Here is a 21738-nt window from a genome sequence, read left to right as displayed (position 1 = left end):
TGAAATAAAATTAAGGATATTATATTGAATGGTCATTTTAACATGTCTAAAAGAAGAAAAAATCATAGTAATTTTTAAGTAAGGCCAATAAAAATAATTATATGTGAGCAAATATATAAATATTTCTCTGGATCATCTTAATTTTTAATTTAATCATTTATTATAGAATGGGAAACTTTGACACAAGAAATATAGTCAATTTTTATTTTAGAAACATTGTGTAATTTTGGGAGCTGAGTGAGATAATACAATTTTTATATGAATAAGTGATGTCCTGGATATTAACAAAGGAGCTCACTAACAATGACTTTCCATAAAAACATCCACAAATTTCAATAACAAATTCTAGGTACAATGTTTCTTATTGTTAATACTTTACTACTCTGTTTCTGGGAGGTTTTTGTCAACAAATCTAATAGCATTTTTATTTTACTGATTCTTGGTCTTATTTGTATAGTTAAATGGCTTGGACTGGAGAGTTTCTTAAATTGTTGTATTTCTCAAGAGGTTTCATTCAATTTAGTTTATTTTCCCAAAATGCCATTTATTTTACAGGTAAAATGTGTTTAGACTCAGTGGTATATTATTTGGAACTGTCTACATTTTGACCCTTTAATATTAATATTTTGGTCTCTTATATCCTTGAAAATTTGAGTTACTCCAGAAAATGAGGTGTCTGCTCTAAATCCCCACTATTCCCTATAGAGGATTCTGAATTTATATACGTGGTCCTACTGGGACTACTAGGTGCTACGTATACTATGACTATCTCGTAGCTGCCTACAGGAGACAGAATGCAGAAAATTCAGTACAAGGATAAGAACTTTTTCTCAGAAATGGCATATAAACTGAATTTGATATTATAAATTATTTTACTCAGAAAAACTGGGAATGTGTCATGTAAATATATAATTTTGCTTTACTATTTTTCTTTAGTATAAAAAGGCATATGCTCAATGATGCATAGGTTATTAGTATATTATTATATTAAATATTTTCCCAAGTAATATCTAAAATTTGTATTAGTTATAATTTAAAAAATTAAAATCTAATAAATGTGTTGTACCTTTTTTCTTGCAGCTCTATGTTGTTACTGTTGGTTTTAAAATTATAAAACTCTATCCATCTGTACAGGAGCTAGCTATGGAGTCAATACTTTACATAAATGTATATGTCATTTTTGTGACTATCATAACTTTTGTCATTCGTCAAAATATCAAATACAACTGTTTATGATTTATCCCATTGAGGGGGAGAGGAACAGTAAAATTCATTTATCCAAATACTCAATAAGCCGAAGGATGCAAAGTATAAGTCTTCTTCCTGCTATTATCATCTCAATCACTAATATACATGGAGAAAACAGCCACAAATTAGGTAAAAATCCAAAGGCCAGAAGCATAAGGCATTTTATGTGGTCCCTGCATAGTGAAGATTAAAGTATACACATTGACACTCATAAACTTGAGATATTAATTATCATTTCCAGTAAAGAAATACTACTTTTCTCCCTGAAAAATTAAAAAAGTACCCAAGCAAATGGAGAGAATCAATATTTTCATTCATACTAAATACACAGAGCAATATGCCTGACTATCAGAGCCTGCAAATTCATCCAGGAAACTAATATTGACCACGTTGTATTAAACGCAATAACTGAGTCACCCTGGATGTCATTCCCTTCATCGCTAAGTATAGAGAAAAGACCTGTACACATATATTTGCATATATTTATACATATATATGTATATATAAGTATTTTCTATCAAAAAACCTCTGTTATTTAACAAAGTGGTTGTTTTCATAATTAATATTTTTTGTTTGCTTTATTTTCTTCAACGCTATGGTAATCTATTCAGTTCTACCAGTCTGTGAAGAAAAATATTCCTGACATAAACGCCTTCAGCTTTGTGAAGACAGACTTAAAATTTTGGTACTTTTGAATGTAAATACTTCTCTTTTGATAAAATTGATAGCAGATTATTTGTAATAAAGAACAATTTGCTATTAAACTGCACCAAAAATGTAAAGCAAAGAAAAGTTCTTTCCAGGAAAATTAATGAATGTGTTTCCTTGGGATAAAGTAAAATTGTACGTTTAAAAGTTATAGCTGCTAAACATGATGCTGAGCCCCAGGGCAGGTGCCTGTAGAACCACGGACATGATCTTCACGTAACTTGCATTTTGACGTGTTCTGTCCCAACACTGGTTTTAACTGCTCACTTTCAGGTTAAGTAACAAAAACCCGAAGAATACAAAGATTGGTACACATAGAAAAGGTTGAAAAATTTAAATATGCACACACAATAAGTTCTGTCATCTTAATGACTTTACATATTATTGGCTATGGTCTATTATCTTGCTTATAAAATGCATGATTAAAAAATAATTCATATCTGTTATGTTACATTTTCAGTTACCCAAAGTGATACTGATTTTTCTTTCTCTTCTTTTCCTAAAAAAATTTTTAAAAATTGTAATATATACTACAATTTTCCCTTATCTTCACATGTGTAAAATTATATGCCTCAGCACTATTTGTTAATCAATTTCCTTTTTTGTTAAAATTCTATAGATATTGTTCTCCTTACTCTTTTTTTTTTTTTTTTAAGATTGGCACCTGGGCTAACAACTGTTGCCAATCTTTTTTTTTTTTTTTTTCCTGCTTTATCTCCCCAAACCCCACCTATACATAGTTGTATATCTTAGTTGCAGGTCCTTCTAGTTGTGGGATGTGGGATGCCACCTCAACGAGGCCTGACGAGCGGTGCCATGTCCGCGCCCAGGATTCGAACCCTGGGCTGCTGCAGCGGAGCACGTGAACTTAACCACTTGGCCACGGAGCCGGCCCCTCTCCTTACTCTTTTTGGCATTCAACTTTGAAGAGAACAAGTCTTATTCTATAGTAATCTTTAATTTTATTTTTTAAAAATATTTTAAGCTCACAATAGTCAACTGGATACATTAATGTTAGTCTCACAATTTCAAATTATAATTTTAGTTATTTTATACAGTTTAAAAATCAGTTTATATTTTACATTCAGTTTTTATTCTTTATCATTTGTGTTGGTGTTTTGAGCAATATCAATCATCCATATGTTGGCAATTCATTGTCTTTCCTATTTGTTAATAACCTCTATTATTCTTTTCTATTTCCTTTATGTTTGATGAAAATCTTCCATATTTATTCCTCCCATCACAATTCTGACTTTTCTAGTGCTGATTCTACTCTTTACTGATTGTAATGGAGATTGTTTCCTCTACTGTATTAATATTTATCTCTATCCCCCTCCTATTTCATTCAGATGACTATTTTTCTTGGCTCTCATTGTCCATAACTTTTTCCATAGTAAATATGCTTTTTTAAAAGAAGAAAACAATTGTGTCAAACTAACTTCTTTAATCTCTAGCAGATCTTGTATAAAACTAAACTTTTCTTCTTTAGTATTACTAGGCTTTCTTCCTCCATGTTGCAAAATTTACATGGGCCTCATACTGGCTTTTACATTGAGTGAGTTAATATCTATGAGTAGAATCCTAAACAATCTTAATATTTGCTTACAAAGTAGATTAATTTTATTTTTATCTTCTTGCCATTTCCTTGACCACTATTAAAAATCTCCTTACAAGATCTTAACTTCATAGGCTGAATGATATGAGTGTTTTGTGCCATTTCATGCATCGATACTCCAAGAAGAGTGGAGAGACATCTGGAGCCACTCATGTTCTCCCCTGACCCGCAAATAATACACAGCACATTTCCCATGTGGCTTTGGGTTCTGCTTGGCCTCAGTGTTCATGCCAGTCCACTTGTGGGCTGTGCCTCCTGCAGCCTTCACTTCATGAAGGATAATGGCTGCCAGGAACCAGAAAATCCATCTTTTCAAAGAGAAATCTAGCCAAATTTCTTGGTTTTCAATCTGGTAAAAATCACTTATGTAGAAATCCTGGCTTCTGCCCTTTTGTTTTCCATAATATGTTTTAATTGTTTTCATTTACAACATTAACAAAGATACTATATTTTTCTTGCAGTTGATTAAAAAAGTCAGCAGCTGTTTATTAAGTAGACCTAAACAAATAACATTTGAAATCTAATTTTTTAGCTTTACTTTTTTAATTAATTACTTACTTACTTAATTTTTATTGCAGTAACATTGGATTTTAATATTATATAACTTATAGGGGTACATCATAATATATTTTGAATTCTGTGTAGATTACATCATGTTCACCATCCAAAGACTGATCACAAGCGATCACCACACATGCGCCTAATCACCGTTTTTGCCCTCCTCCCCCACCACTTCCCCTCTCATAACCACTAATCCAATCTCTGTCGCTATGTGTTTTGAAAACTAAATTTTTATCATGTGCTTCTAACTCTATTAAAGTTGATAAAGTTTGTGTCTATTATAATTAGTACTGTCAATGATATAATAAGAATCCATCTATGCTTCCTTGAAAATAACTCTGCTTACAGATATATCCACCTTGAATTTTGCCAATATAACTCCATCCATCTTTAGTGTATAAATATGAAAGGTACAACATTACTAAATGGTTTTACATGTGTAATTAATCCCTATGACCTTAAGTTATTTGATATTTTGTGTCAAGCTAAATAAATCCATGAATGGAAGCACAAAAAGATGGGCTGGTAGATGAGTGGATAAATAGGTAGATAGATAATGGATTATTTTATTAGGGAACAATTAAAAATGTCTAACATTGACAGACTGTTTATGAAGTAATAAACTTGGATTACTCTGTAGCTTATCATATTTTATTAATTCACACTTCTTTGTGTAGCATTCATGTAGTGAGAGGTATTCTATTACTAATTAAATGAAAGTGCAGTGAACTATTACTTTGAAAAGCAGGATAACTGTCTTCTCTTTTTTAACACGTGTGTACTCTGTAGGTATTTGATACTTTCTGGCTACTTTTTAGGTCTGAGTGAATCAGAATAACAGCTCTCTGCCATATCTTCCGATGTGACACAGATCACCATCGTCAATCTTTTTTCTTCTTTCTGTTTAAAAATCTCACTAATATTAATGTATCTCTTGAAAGAAAAATGTTTCAAAAACAATTTTGGACACTCAACCTTCCCATATAAATACTAAACATAATGGTAGTTTGAAAAGTTATTGTAGATCCTTGCATACCTTTCCTAAAAATACAAAACATATGTTAAATTTTAAAATAAGAAATGGACAAATGGGAAGACTGGATTTAATGTTTGTGTCATTCTCTGATACATTTTTTGGCTTGCTTCTCTGAAATATGACTTGGCAATCATTTAGTTGCTATTTTTTCTGGGAATAGTGTGTCAGTTTTTCTTTATTTTTCAAAGAATTGAAATAAAAAAACATCACTTTCTTACTCTTGAGACCAGCCCAGGATTATCTTAATTTGTAGTCAAAATAACAGAAGACAGAGAAATCACATTTTCTCAGGAATACAAAAAAACCTTTTTTCCTCTGTTGCATTTTTGGCTGCTGTTTTATAATACTTTTTAGATTTAGTCAGCATTTTAGAAGCTTGTGCAGATTAGAAATCTCTTAAGAAGTGCCCTAGCAGCAAGAAAAGCCATGTTATCTTCTATTCATAAGAATGATCATTTTGGAGAGGTATTTTCCTTCAGTAGCTTTTGGAAGCTTGTTTATATAAAGTAGCAGCAGAATAAAATTCTCAGAGAAATTAGAAAACTGCAAAAAGAGAATGAATTTTTGTAGTGCCTACCCATAGGAAAATTATTAAATACTAGGAAATTCCTTAAATACACAAATCTAGAATATTATTGCATATGAAGCTGAATTATGAGTGCAGAAGTAACTCAGCGCCTGGTGGAAAGCGAATGGAATTTGAGAATTATGTCACTTAACCTGTAATGTTAGGCAGAAAAGGCAGGAGGAAGTTTCCCCAGGTACTGCTGGAACATACACACTGGCATCCATATTCTGGCTGGTGCCACTGACTGCTCAGGCCTCTACTCATCCTGAAGTTGCCTGGGCTAACAGCTAATGTGTCGTGGGACAGCAAGGAAACCAGCTGGTGAAGGGAATTCTGCCCGACCTCAAATATTCTCCCCAACCACTTCCTCATTATGCCTATTAGATATTATAAACACAGAAAGTATCAGATTAGATCTCACAGCTAGTAAATTAATTCTAATTGGAGTGTCATTTCCATACCTATACTGGCATAAAATAAAATACCTGTTTATTTCAATCCCTATTTTCATTTACTCTCATTCAGTTATTGTTCAGTTGCTTAATAATTAAAATTGTTATACAGTATGTATGTATCACATTTTCAAATTAACAACTTGGCCCCTATATATTATCTCAATTTCTGCCAAATGTAGGTAGATCTTGCTGTCACTTATTTCTTCTTTATGTGTACGTTGCATTTTATGAAGCTTTTAAAAACTCAGTTTCCTCCCATTCATTCTTCAAGGCTCAGCTCAAATATTACATTCTCTAATCCCACAGGCAAAGTTATTGACTACCTATCAAGACAGATTTTTGAGTAAATTAAAAATAGAGAGTTTCTACATGCTTTGAATTAAAAATGAGGACCTAGAGATCCATGGAAATATACACATATCTTCAAAATGTAACATATATCCTTAATATTGATAAAAATACATTATCCACATACTTAAGATTCATTGAAATGAAAACAAAAAAATCCCACCTAACGAGCAGCAATAATTCTTTCTTTGAAAGAACTAAAAATGCTTTGAATGAGAAGAAAAGAAAAATACCAAAATAAGTTATGAGTAACGTGTTACCTATTTATGCTGTGTAGCTTCACACTGAAATCGCGGTCCAGATTTTGAAGTTCTCTGTGGTCATGGGATTCATGATATCTAATGTAATTGAAAAATAGCTAATGGAGAGCTATAGTTTTGTGGCATTTTTTGCATGGCTGCTGGTTTGTTAGTTGGTTTACTGGTGGTTTTTTAACTTCAATGGGAAAATGCAAGAAAACGAAATTAAATAAACCCTGGAACAACTAAAAGAGACGTATGCTTTAGTAACATTATCACTTTCTATGAATATACTGTATTTCTCTCAGGAGCTTAAAATCCATTCAATATTTCCCATAAGAGTAATGTGGGGCAAGAAGATAAAGGGGAAATAGAATGCCAACTTGTATAATGGAAACTTGAAAAGAAGGAAGGTGCTTTATAGAGATTATTGTCTCTAGCTGAAACAGGACCAAACACCATTTTTCCTTTAGCTACTTTGGCCCAGAGTGGGTGAAGTTCATGCTTATATTTTTACTGTCATTTGCTTCAGAATTGCCCACAGTGTACAAATGAGCTCAGCATAAATGAGAAATATATCAATACAAATATCTCATGTGCAAGACGAATATATTGGCTCATTTCCCTTGGAAAGCTAATTTGTACTACTTCTGAGGAAAAGCTGCTCATCCTCCTTATTACAAGATGGTTATTTTACAACACTTTAATATGAATGCTTGACCTTTAGAAATCTAGTTCTTTTGGAGAAAATCCCAGATGTGCATACAATTACAACCAATGTGGAATATTTTGTGTTGCCAGATCACTAATTAAATTCCTGCATATAACCTTTTTCTTCCTGAAATGCAACATTTAGTAAATTATTTTATAATTATGCAAACGTTGTTTTGTATAGCTTTTGCATTTTAATGAGTTTGGGGGAAACCACGGTTTAGAATAAAATCAGAACCTGAAAAAAACGTGGTGCACTATAGCTAAAGAGCTGCCATCTGACCATAATAACACCCTCCACATTCAGTGAGGCTGCAACTCCTTTGTCATTTTAAAAGTCACATATTTTCTGTTTAATTTTTGTTTTTGGTCTTTTTTGGAAAAGTTCAAATATAAACCCACAAAGGACAGAAGAGAATCTTCCAGAGTGAAAAACAACTGGCCTTCTCCCATAGCATTTTCTCTTACATTACCTCTCAAGTACGTTTCTAGGGCCCCTATATTCTGTCTGGTTACATCTGCCTTCAGGAATTTATAGGCCCAAGGATCTATGTAGGTAGAAACATAATTTCCACAATTATTCTGTTGACTTCAGCTGAATTTCGACAAGACACTGAATAGAGGAGTATATTATCAATCGGACTGAATTTGTATTAATGGCTAAATAAAATGTAATTTTTGAAGAGTTGTAGGAAAAATTATCTTAAAATATTTGAATTTTTTTATTTGTTAAATATTTTGACCCCACCTTCATTTTCTGTTCTTCAGAATATAATCAGTCTACATGAGCCTCAAACTTAGATTAGCGAATTCTATAAGTAAAAAGACCTGGAGTGAAAGGCTCAAGTTGTGGCATAAATTGTGTGAAACATTTGGTATCTCTGTGGTCTAAGCCTCTTGCTAAATCCTCTATTCCATGGTGTGCTTTATAAGATAAAAATAGAGACACTGCTAAATAGGAGTCAAAGATATTAGAGGGCTAGCAATATCATATGATATATATAAAAATATATATATATACATGTATATATACATGCAATCACCAAAGACATACATCTTTATATATATTACTGTGAAAATGTTTAACTTGAGATTATAGTTCGTTCATTCATTTAACTCATTTACTGATCTCTTTCTATAAAATATACTTTAAGTATAAAGGTGAAAGAAAAATATATTCACACAAACAGAGAATGGAGAATGCATCAAAGCAGAAATGCTTAAAAGGATGTGTAAATGGTAATTAACATAATATGGTAAAAGAAACCTTTGCAAGCTTGGTGATGTAGAAAGGAAGTAAGAGCAATAAAAGAGCACTATGTGGGTAATCTAAAGAAATATTGGTGGTATAAAATGATAATTATGTCTTGTGCGGTTTTAAATATATACAGAATAATATATACAAAAACATGCACCTATCTGGAAGGGGTTAATTGTGGTCAAAGTGTTTAAGGCTTGTGAACAGTCTAGAATGTGGTACAAGTACCAATTTTTATTAAAATACGGTAAGCTAATTACAAATGTTGTAATCTCTAGGGAAGCACTTAAAAGAGTAGCCAAAGTGTGTGTAAATATCAGCTTTATAGAGGGGGAACTGAAATGACAAAATACTTAATCCATCCAAAGGAATACAAGAAAGCAGAGAGAACATAACAGAAAAGGTGAAACAAATGGAAAACAGTTAAATGCATTTAAACCTAAATACAAAATAATTTCATTTAATATAAATGGACTAAAATCTCCAAATAAAAGACAAAGACAAAAGTAATATCAGACAAAGGAGTATTTCATAAATATGTATTAAATGGGAAAATATGTTTATTTTATAGGAATATGGATTATAAGAGAAACTGAAGATTTTTGAATATATGCTAAATAAAACAGCTCAAATAAAAAAGGCAAAATTTTAGAGGAACTGGTTGGAACTTATTGAAAATTGCCACGAGGGCCTCTAACATTTACTTTGGATGTGTGTATGTGCACACATTTATTTAAGTTTCTGTGAATGTTTTTCTCTGTGAAGAAATATAGGGAAGTGATTCCAACATTTTGCTACACATCAAAACCACATGGGAGTCTGGTACACAGATTGAAACATTTTTGTTCTTCAACACTATTCCCAAACATTTAGATAGGTTACCTCTGAGGTGGCACATAAAATTTCTCTTTCTGAAAAATCTTTTCAAATTATTCTTATCCCCAACTTGATATGTAAACCATAGAAAAAAAATTTAAAGAATATTCACAGTTCATATTATTTCCAAATGTCCAAATATTGTTCTTAAAGGAATGATCATGTGCTAAGCCAGTAATAGCATACAAGCCAGATGAATCCACTATTCCTCACTCTTGCCCTCAATGAATGCACTGCTAACACATTTTAACACTGTTTCTGTCTGATTTTAGGAATTTTTCTCAGCACCTTTGCCTTCAGCCCGCCTGGTAGCCACTAGTGATCATCTATAGTTGAGAAAATTACAATAAATAATTTTCCCTTTCTGTGTGCCTTCAAAATAGGAAGCAAAAATATACCAAAAAGCAATTATGGTTGATCCTATTCTGCATTAGTGATATAGTGACACTGGAACTTAATAACCAAAGAATAAACAAAATTGCCAAGTAACTCTGAAATCTTATCTTAAAAACGCCATATTGACTAATAGATGAAATTGGAAATTAAACCTGAAATAGTCTATTTAGAAAACAGTGCAAACAAGAAAATTGCATATTAAAGTGCGAGAATACAGGCAAAACAATACCCAGAGTAAAATCCATAGCCTCAAACCTTTCATTATTAAATACCAAATAAAACAATAAATTAACTGAGGGTTAACAGAGACAAAAATTAAAGAAAACAAAGAGCAAGACATTGTAAAATTTAGTAAAGCTAGAGAAAGAAATTCTATCATTAAATGTATAAAATACTCAATAAAAAGCAGAAAAAAACTTGAAAACTGATAAATACATGAATAATAACAACTTTCTTGAAAATAACAATGATTGTACAAAACTCTGGCTAGTCTGATCAGAAAGTATAAGAACAAGAGATGGGAATTGCAAAAAGGCAATAGGCCTAAAAAAGTCCATTGGAATTATTCCTAGAGTTTAAAATCTTTGGGAAATTTCAGATAATAGCACTGGAATCAAATTTAAATTCTCTGGGACCCACTCAAGTATATGGCCTTACCATATGATGGCATCACCTTCTTATTCCAGGGGGGAGTGGTCTCCAGAAGAGAAGGTTAGACTAGATGGGTTCATCATGCTGTGCTGAATGGTAGTTCATACTTGAAGTTGAATCTCACGTCTCAGCATCCACACAAGCCCGCCCTCTTCATTAATATAATGTAATGGGTTAGAACAGTGTTTCTCAACGTGTGATTCATGAACCGGCAGCACCAGCATGACCCACACCTGCTTGGCCCTAGAACTACTGAACGAGAAACACGCGGTGGGTGGGGCCGACAACCCGAGTTTTGGCAAGATCTCCAGGTGATTCTCATAAGCACTAAAGGTGGTGATCCTCTGGGCCAGAGACTCAGAGATGTCTTTAATATAGAAATTTGATTGTAAGGCTAAAAATCCCCAAAAAGATGACGGGGATCAAAAAAAGAGAGATTACACCTGATATTAAAAGTGTGGTATCACATTACAAATTTCTGTAGGAAGCTCATGAGTTCATAGACGGAAGAGAAACCAGATTGAGGCGATAAAAGAGAGAGGGGTAGAAATCAGATGGAAGGGGAGAAAGAGAAGCAAGGTGAACCAAACTAAAGGAAGAGAAACCAAGTGGAAGAGGAGAGAGACCGGACAGAAGGGAAGCCTCCAGATGGAGGCGGAGAAAACTGATGGAGAGGGAGGAGCCAGACCGGGAGAAAGGGGTGAGGAGAGCTGGAAGAGGAGCACCCCCCATCTATTCTGCTTAATTAATTGTTGTAGAATAATAATTTTATCTGAACTCATGTTTCTTTCTCAATTTCAGTGGGATGAACTCTGCATCCCTGGGGAAAGTTCGACCAGTCAGTTCCTTCACATGTTACTGTGAGGAGTTTAGAAGTAGGACTCAGTATTTTGAAATGAGGAAACCCACAGGGTTCTTTGCAATTCAGTGGAAGAGAGAAAGACCTCAGGGAAGATGCAGGCCTTCTGATAAAGTAGATTTGTAAATCTTAAGTTGGCTCTGATTTGAAAGAGGAAAAGAAAAGTAATCATATTCTTTATGCCCAACTGGGAAGTGAGTCATACCAACTTTATATCATATACCAATGGTAAGTACTATGCATACATGTAGTTTAACCACATGAAAAGCGTAGATATACATAGTTAACGATTGTACAATGTATAATCAATATACAGTCTTGATATATAAAATGATAGGTTGCTTATTGATTTTATGTGTGCACATATACATATGTATATTTATACACAAACAGGTTATGCATCAAATATCAAATGATATTTTCTGTTCTAACAGAATTAAGAAGAGTTAATTTTATTCTTTATTCTATTTTAGTTATAATTGCTGCTTAACGTTATATTTTCACTGAATTTGGAGGATATCCTATGTTATAAAAACAGGTATATATACATTTTTTTTCCAAGGCGGATATCTACATTTTAACCATGGTAGCACATTTTATGTCATTTTATTTTCACTAAGAACATGTTTGAAATGTAAAATATGAAGTAATAGAATTAACATTTTAGCAAGCTTACCAGAATTTGTGCACTTAAATATATTTTCATCTTTAGAAAGCTAATCTGGATGGCCATACGTTTATTCCAATGATATCACCATTTCCAGTTTTGGAACTTATCTTTTTAAATTGCCTCCAAAATCTTCAGCACATTACTTTAAACATCAAATAGGGAAAATATTTTTCATTTGAAGATGGAAATGCAAATAACTCTTAGAATTGGGTCTTCTTAATAAAATGGGATATCAACCTGCATAAAACTTTTTCATTATTTTACTTAAAGTTAGATGTGATTTGAAATTGACAATATTATTTTCTTCTTCTGTGGTCCCTGTACCGCTTTCTATAAGGCAATTATAATAATGAAGTTTTAAAAGTATTATGAACAATCACTTCAATGTAAGACCAAGCATAAAATCTCAAGTAACATAATTTTGAATGCTTAATTTCCGGTAGTTTCTATCAAAAGCTGCATTATTACTACACAGCCACTGCTATTCTCATCCTCCATGACTTTACAGAGGTTAGAGTGTGTTTGTGATTTTATATATATTTTTGTAATCTCATAAACATTGTAACAGTAAATTGACTTAGAAAATACTGAAACCAAGTTTTATTTTTAAACTAAGAAACAATTGGCACTCAGTGTGCTTAGGCAGCCAAAGAGGAGGTTGAAGGGCAGTGCTGAAGCTGTTCAGTAAAATAATTGGGAGGTTACAGCTGCCTGTTTTTCCTTTCAGAACTTTGACATATACATCATATTCTCAATGGTTCAGCCTGGCCTTATTGGCCTCATTTGCATGAGCCAAGGCTGTGTAGTCAGCAATGCAATCGCCCGAAGAAGCAATCCTATTATTCCAAGTGAAGATATTTTCACTTTGCCAAATGAGAAAGCAGGCTACAATACTCATCATTAGACACATTTGAGATACTTTAAATAAATGTATTAACAACACTATCCGATAGAGAATTTGACTTCTCAGGAAATACTTGCCTGTAAATCCTGGGACACATTTGCAGAAGAAATAGCCACTTGAGTGTATGCCAGTTGCTCCATTTTTGCAGGGCACAGATTTACAATCTTCAGTTTCTATTTCACAGATGTTTCTTTCATATCTTTGCAGACAGCTACAGTTGCAATTGTGTAAACGGACCAGGCAGAGGCCATGCACTGATATACTCTCGTTTCCTAAGCAATCTTCAACATCGAGAATACAGAATCTGTCAATAAGACCAAGATAATAGCTGCATCTGAAACATACAAAAACAAGGAACCCAATTAGCCATATAATTTAACATATTTAAATATTTATCACATATTTACTTAAATACACAAGATAAGAAATATAATAAGGATGGTTGTAGGTGCACTTTAAAAATATTCTTATAGAAAGTGTCCATACCTGGCAAAACTTAATTTTGCTTATTGTGAAAAGTGACGAGTGAAAAGAATTTTAGCAACAGACAGACCTAGACTCAACTACGAGCTCTGCCACTTAATTGCTAGGTAACCCAGGACAGTATCAGTAATTTTGCTGAGGCTAAGTGACAGGGTGTGTGTGTCAGGATTTTGGTGAAAATATGCAGTAAAGTTTTATAGTGTGAGTGCCTGACAGTTAGCTTTTTTGATTGTAATATAAATGCCTGACATTAAGCTTTTGATTGCCAAGTTTATCTATTTCAGACATTCATCTAGAATAAACACAGTGCCAGCTACACAAGGAGATAAAGAACCAGACGGACCCACCCATGAAATTCCCTTTTTAAGAAAGGGCTTGTTGACCCTTTAAGTGACCCTGATTTTCCCTTCCCTCATTTTAATTCCTGCTCGTATGTCTTAAATTCACCAATAGAGTGAACCAGGAAACCCTAGGCACCCCACCCACGACCCCAATAAAGGCACAACCCTAGGTCTGCTCTCTCTCTCTTTACCTTGCAGAGCGACCTGGCTGTGTGGCTCCAGGAGTGCCATGCACTCTCCAGAAACAATGGTAATAAAACTCGTTTTTCCAAAGTTCCTTAATGGTTGTTGCTGAGGTGTGTCTTCCATTCATAATAAGAACCTCAATGGCCAGTCCAAGGGCAACGTTGACTCTGCCTGGGGAAACATCTGTGGGGGCTGCCACCAGTAGTAGGGACCCAGGTGAGTGCCCCAGGCATTCCTAGGTGATCGCATCACTGTTGATAGGCTGAGACCAGCATAAAACAAGTTTGAAATAAAGTCAGCCTTCCGTATCTATGGTTCTGCATCCACGGATTCAACCAACCACAATCAAAGGCTTACAATGGTTATGTCTGTACTAAAGATGTATAGAGTTTTTTTCTCATCATTATTCCATAAACAATACAGTATAACAACTATTTACATAGCGTTTACATTGTATTAGGTGTTATAAGTAATTTAAAGATGATTTAAAGTATGTGGGAGCATGTGCATAAGTTATGTTGAAATACTACGGCCATTTTATACTTTAAGTGACTTGAGCATCTGTGGATTTGGGTGTGTGGAGGGCCCTGGAACCAATCATCAAGGATACCAAGGGACAGCTGTCCCTAATCTCATGCCTAAGAAAAATGAGCTTTTAGTTAAGGATAGGTTCTATTGATAGTATTCATTCATTCATTCATTGCATGAATATATATTTGCTTTTTCTCTGTGACTGGCATTGACCTAAATGAACTGATACTGAGGTGAATGAGTCTTTGGCTTTACGTCAAAGAAAGCACGCTCTTCTTACCCTAACACAACTCTAATAGGTTTTATTGCAAATACTGGAGCATCTCAGTTCTTCTGCAGCTTATAATGTAAGTTCTCTGAAGACAGGAACAATGGCTGTCTTATTCATGTTGACTCCATAACATCTAACAGAGGCCTAGCATGTAGAGGGGACCTGAGAAAATTTCTTCAATGTATAATGATTGAATAAACAAATGAGATCTTGATAGACACTTAGAATGGGCAGGGGGGAAAGGTGATTAGTATAATGTAATACTCTCTGGAACTGGATTAATTACAAGTATTCTGGGAATTTGTAAGAGAGGAAATTAACCTAATCTTACATGAAGGTGTAGGGGTGCAGAATTTGCTATCCTAAGATGTCTCTTTGGATTGATTATTTTTAAGAACAAAAGACTCAGGAAGAGACTTTGACCTTCCCTCCCATGGCCTAAAAGAATTTAAGACAGAAGGCCAGTTCCAGGAAGGAGCTCTCACCATGGATAAGTAGTGTAATATGAACTAGATGCGGTCCACAGGGAGGAACCTAGAAGGCCCATTTCGTCAAAGTCCTCTGCATGTCCTATTTCCTCTGCAAGATACGGCAAACATTTGTTTACCAAACGTTTGCTTTTCTATCTCCATGTGAACTGCCTTCCTCCCCTTTGAAGTCCCAAACCACTACCCCCAACATCGTCTTTTGTCTTTAGCTGAAGATGGTATTTAAGGTGGTGGCTTTGGCTGTTTTGATGAGTCACTCAGTTTTCCTGGGTTTTCCCCATGTATGTTATGAAGCTTTGTTTGATTTTCTCCTGTTATTCTGTCTCATGTCAATTTAATTCTTAGACCAGCTAGAAGAACCTAGAAGAGTAGAGGGAAATTTCTTCCTCCCTTACAATGGGATGATGAGGCAGAAGGAGTGTTGTGATATATTCTGTGTGTGTATCTACTATTATGTATAACATAATTATTCAAGTTATTCAAACTCAATCTTTCATACAATGTAATTATTCACTGAAGACATAGATGAAGGGCAATGCCAAGTATTCTTTAGGTTATTTTTTAAAACGCTGTATTAGTTTGAATTTTTAAATATCTATATCCTTGAGTACATGACTCTAATTCATGATTCATTATTTTTACATTTTTAATTATAGATTTCAATGAATTTGAAAATCTTGATGAGATTTTGCTTTAATAGCATAATTTTAAATAGGAATTTAATTAATTCCAATGGTAATTTTAATTTAATATTTTCTGGTAATTTTTAATGTCGTTTTCTCTATTTCAAGATAATTGTGAAATATAGTCTGTGTTTCATATAAATGTATTTGAAATATTTGGAGGCTTAATCACAAGAGCCAGACTGGCTATCAACAAAGAAGGAATACTCTTCTGGAGTTAGACTTCAGTTTTTTTTTTTTTTTTTTTGAGGAAGACTAGTTGTGAGCTAACTGCTGCCAATCCTCCTCTTTTTGCTGAGGAAGACCGGCCCTGAGCTAACGTCCATGCCCATCTTCCTCTACTTTATATGTGAAATGCCTACCACAGCATGGCTTGCCAAGCAGTGCCATGTCCACACCCAGGATCTGAACTGGTGAACCCTAGGCCGCCAAAGCGGAACGTGTGAACTTAACCACTGCGCCACTGGGCCAGCCCCTAGACTTCAGTTTTTAACTTGTGTTTTCTTCATTTTGTACACACACACATCATTTCAGTACCTCAATTATTCACTAAATATAATGAACAAACATTCTTGGGACTTCTCTATATGCTAGTTACCACCTTAGATTATGTGGATTATGAGATGCCATTTTAATATAGTTATACATTATACAATATGCCCACATTTATTCCTTTGAATTTTGTATATACATACGTAGAAAGTATAAGAAAAAGAAAGCATAAAGTGAGAAAGAAACCTAAATCATAGTGATAATCTTAGGTCTAGAGTAAAGTGTTTGATTTTCAAGTATCCTTTGCCAACTATTCAAAGGGCACTTAAGATTATCCTATAAATATGTGAATGAGTTGAGAAGAGCAATGTCAAATCACTTTGCTTGTTATTATTAATGAAAATTAACCTAGTGAACCGAAGCCACTACACTCACAAATTTATATGATGGTAGGTGTTAGAAGCCAGAAAGAATGTTAAAGTTCAATTAGTTCAAACCTTTCTTCTTGTAGTTGCGGAAAATTTGGCCATTTAATGCAATTTCCCGAGGATCGCTGAGACTGCTAATGGCAAGCAGTATAGCTGATGCATTGATATATTCAAAGCACTGGCCTTGTAGAGGGAACCTTGGTTCTAGTTCTTCTATAACTTATTTCATAAATAAGTTTCCATAAATAAGCACCCTGGTTTCCTCATCTGTAAAATTCTCAGTAGCACATCTATGTCACAGAAGAGGATTGAATGTATTGATTACTGGGCAGCTGTTTTGCCAGCTAAATCAAATGTTCATAGGTTTACCTGAATTAAAATTATAGGTATTACTTCCTTTTAATTTCGCCATGCTCTGTTTAACCATATTCTGTAGATTAATTATTAATAATGCTCATTCACTTTGAAAAGGTTTTATGGTGGATGGAGAATTACATGGTGTCCTACATGTATTTCCAAAAGAATTATGTAGTTGTGTGCCTCAACCATACCAGTTTTGGTCATAATGCTATTGTCCCATGAGAATAAAGAGAAAGAAAAAAAAGCTTTTCTAAATGGATAAGATATCCTGTGCGAGAATATGAAGGCCTATTGTTATTTAATTCTTCCTAAATTCATCTCTAGTTAACTGAAAGCTCAATAGACCAGGAAATGATGGTGCGATCCAGAAAGATATGATCATGGCAAGAGAATTGGAACCTTGCAGATAAAGAGTGGCCATTTCAGCATATCTTTCGGAAAAAGAATCTGCAGTATTTACTGATAGATTAATTGTAGGAGGCAGGAGAAGAAATTAATGTAGAATGACTCCTTCCTTCTAGGTCTTAGCAGTTTGGGGACTGTGGCACCTTTTACTAAGAGGAAGAATTGGCAGGAAGAAATTTTGAGTGGAAACTAGAAATTAGCATTCAGCCATAACAAATTTGAGAAACTTGATACGCAGTTTGTAATTCCAGCCTTGTTTTAACTAGCATCTCTCTATTACTATTTTTCCTATTCTACTTTTTTAAATCTTTTCTAAGTCAAATTGTTATGTCTTTTAAACAGCATAGAATAGGGTTTGTTTTAGTTCAATATCTGAGCTATTTTAATAGGTGTTAATTACAGACACATCCCTGTATGAGTGTGTGGGTAAAATCCTTTTGTTTCGTGTTTTGCTACGTGAATTACATTTGATTTCTTTGTTTTATGAATTAGCTTGTGGCATGATTGATATAATTTGCAATATTTGTCAGGTTTCAATCTTCATTTAAAGTTTATATAATCTACTTGGCCTTCTATTTCTTGACTGAACAACTTCAGAGATTACTTGATGTCTTGCGATAAAGATTAGAAAATTAGAATATTTCTATATCTTCCTTTTTTTCTTTGATCTTGTAACTTTAGTTCATTATATCTTTAGTTTTTTATTTCTGCTGATTTTGCTTCAAATTTCAAATAAAAGACTTAAATCTATATCGCTTTATTCCTCTTAAGAAAAATAAGAAAATTCATACATTTATTGTTCATCTTAATTCCCTTGTTTCTAAGTTTATTTTTTTGGTATAATGAACGTACTCATGATTTTAGGATTAATTTTATATCCTCATTTAAGTAGGCTCCACATTCATCTCAATTCATTTCTGGGGCTTTTCCTTCCATCTTTGGCAGGCTTCAGGCCATGAATAATATTCTGGGTTTTGTTTCTTTGTTTTGTTTTCTTAAAGAACTCACAACTTCTATATTCCTCAAGTATTTCTTGAGTTTGCCTACTATATTTAAAATTTGTCTGTTACATTTAAAAAAAAACTTGGATGGAGTATTATGCCCTACTGAATACACTGAAAGCATGTGTTAAATAACTAAGAAATTTCTATGGCACTAATAAATTAGAAAAGAAATCTTTGATAATTTCAGTTTAACAATCAAATTTTATTTTGGTTAGCCTCTGTAGACTATTATAGAAAAGAATTAGTACTTTTTTGTATTTAGATGTCTTTTCTTATATTTTTATTGTGAGATCATCATCTTGTTATAGTCTTATTTTAACTGGTTTAACATCAATTTAAGTCAATAAAATATAAAAGAGAAGGAAAATATCTCAAAACTATCACTAAAAATATCTTTAATAGTAATATATGATATATGAAGGTGATTATACATAAACCCATGTGTCTATACATATAATTGCACAGAGTAGTGATTCTTCCAAAGTTCTCTCTTGTTTCAAAATAGCAGCCTTTGCTCTAGTTGAGAACAGATGAATATCCCCTTCAATTTGCTCACATCCCCATGCTTGAGAAAAATCAGATCTCTTACTTCTGACTTTTAGACATAGCCCTCATAATCTTCAATATTTAATTCCTTAACATCTCTCAAAACAGATACTCTAAACCAAATCTGATTTATATCTTCTTTTTATAATATATTTCTGATTTTTTGACACCCTCTTTATGTCATACAATGGAATTTATGGCTATAACCAGCTATATACCTAATATTTTTTAAAATCAAGATAATGCCTACCTCTAATACAAGAAGATATAAGAGGAAACTAATTTGTACTTGAATACACACACACACACACACACACACACACATATATATATACGTTTTTTAAATAAGTATTTATTTGGGAGGTGACCAGATAGCTGGATCCTACATCAAACCAAACTCAGTTTGCATTATGAATAGAATCTAAATGTGAATGTTCAGGAGGCAGAGGTCATAGTCAATAACAGTTGGGTTCTACATGATAGTAAGATATACGCCAAGGACAAAGAGGATTAAATGAATAGTACCCATTTCATAATCAGTACAGTAACAAAAATGATGATGATGATCACTTACTGAGCATTTTCTCTGAGCTTTTTATTAAATTTAACTAATTTAATCCTCAAAATATCCATTGAAGTAGGATGCTTCCTTTATTCCCATTTTACAGAGGGAGAAATTAAGGCATGAATAGATTACTTAGCTGCCTAACGTCACACAAACAGTAAGCACTGGAGCAGAATTCTGACCCAGGCGTTCTGAAGAAGCCCATGCTCCTTGATACCATGCTATCTATGGCTACATGTTGCCTCTCAAGTTTATTCTAGACAGGTACATCCACTGTAGAAAATTTGGAAAATATAGAAAAGCAGAAAGATAAAAATAAAATTACAGACAATTGTTTCACTCAAACCAGATCCCAGTAGAACTTGTGAAATGTATAAGGTAGGAATTTTCAATCTTTGTTTTAAAATTGAAAGAACTGTAACTAATAAATCAGAAAGGCTACTCAAGGAATTGCATGAAAAAGAAAGGAAGAAGGAAGGGAGGGAGGGAGAGAGAGAGGAAAGAAAGAAAGAGGGAAGTAGACCCTGATGTACACAAGATTTTTCTCAATCCAAAGCACTCTATTCTAAGAATCCAGTTAGCATAGGGATTTATTTCAGGATCAAATTGTGAGATCTAAGGACAATTCTATTAGAGTGTATGTAATTGAATGTATTAACGCATAAAAATACTAAGGAATGACTGAACTAGGAGATACATTGAAGTGGTTAGGCATTCGCAGCCATGCACAATTACCGTGGGTGTGGCAACTATAAATAATGACTGATAATAGCAGTGCGGCACTGGCAATTCAAAGAGGATGATATGATTTTCCAATATGGTTAACAAATTCTAATAAATTTCTCAATAAAACATAATATTTCCTTGATTAGCAGGAAAATTTCATTCCTGGAAAACACAATGATTATTAAAGTTTTGTAAAAATATTTCATGTCAGCATGTAAAACAAAGATCTTGGCTCAGATATTTATAAAAGGTTTTATATCCACATTAATGTATGATGGGACTTTTGGAAATTGTATAAACCGTGGAGTACTTTTTGATATTGTTCATAGAACTATCCTGTGCATTGAAAGGTGTATAACATTCATCATCTACCACTCACCTGCTAAATGCCAGCTGTTTCAGCCAATTATACTGAATACTAGGATGACCCTAGTAATTTCCAAAACATTCCCAGAATGCAAAATCATCCCTTTGAAAACCATTGACCCAAAATAAATTTCTCCAATTTACAAAACCTCTCACCACTTTCACCCAATCATGTACTAGTATGTCAAGCATTTTTCATCATAATTCATAATAAGCATGTAAATGCTGACATACATGTGTATATGGATATCCAGTGCTAAGGTAAATTGCTATTAAATAAATGCTATTCAGTGACAAGTACATCAATTTTGTAAATACCAATAAAGTTACAGTGGCACACATATTTTATTTATAATTTTAAAATGTTCTTAAAATTTCACAGAACTTTGAGAAAATAAATTGGACTAAAAGACTTCATGAATGTATCACTAACTTTATTATTAAATAAATTAATTTGAATTGTACTAAATTTGACACAAGTGAATGACATGCTTAAAAGGACAAAGCGGAAATGTATTAAGTGAAAGTCTGTAAGTTGAAAATATGGTCTCGTTTTTAAATATTGTGATTTAATAGTTTTTTATTCATTTAGACCTTTAATGGAAAAATATTCTAGGAATAGAAGAAATTAAATATATGACTGTACTTATTATCCTCTTCCTAAGGTTATCCATATGCCTTATATATAGTGGATGCTCCATTAATATTGTTTCACTAAATGATCATCAAATATATTTTAAAATTGAGCTATGCTCAAGAG

At 33.3% G+C, this 21738-nt stretch overlaps 1 protein-coding gene across 1 annotated transcript in view; it reads right to left on the bottom strand.

Moving 5' to 3' along the window:
* The window catches only part of EYS (eyes shut homolog), a 1407877-nt gene that overhangs the window by 1236561 nt on the left and 149578 nt on the right, over positions 1-21738 (bottom strand). The window contains 1 exon segment of the mRNA XM_046639782.1: positions 13181-13437. Coding sequence (XP_046495738.1) covers positions 13181-13437 — 257 coding nt within the window.

The sequence above is a fragment of the Equus quagga genome, chromosome 15, assembly GCF_021613505.1.
Source record: "Equus quagga isolate Etosha38 chromosome 15, UCLA_HA_Equagga_1.0, whole genome shotgun sequence".
NCBI classification, from domain to species: Eukaryota; Metazoa; Chordata; class Mammalia; order Perissodactyla; family Equidae; genus Equus; species Equus quagga.
Note: the sequence above shows the minus strand (reverse complement) of the source record. Positions and strands in the feature narration are given on the sequence as shown.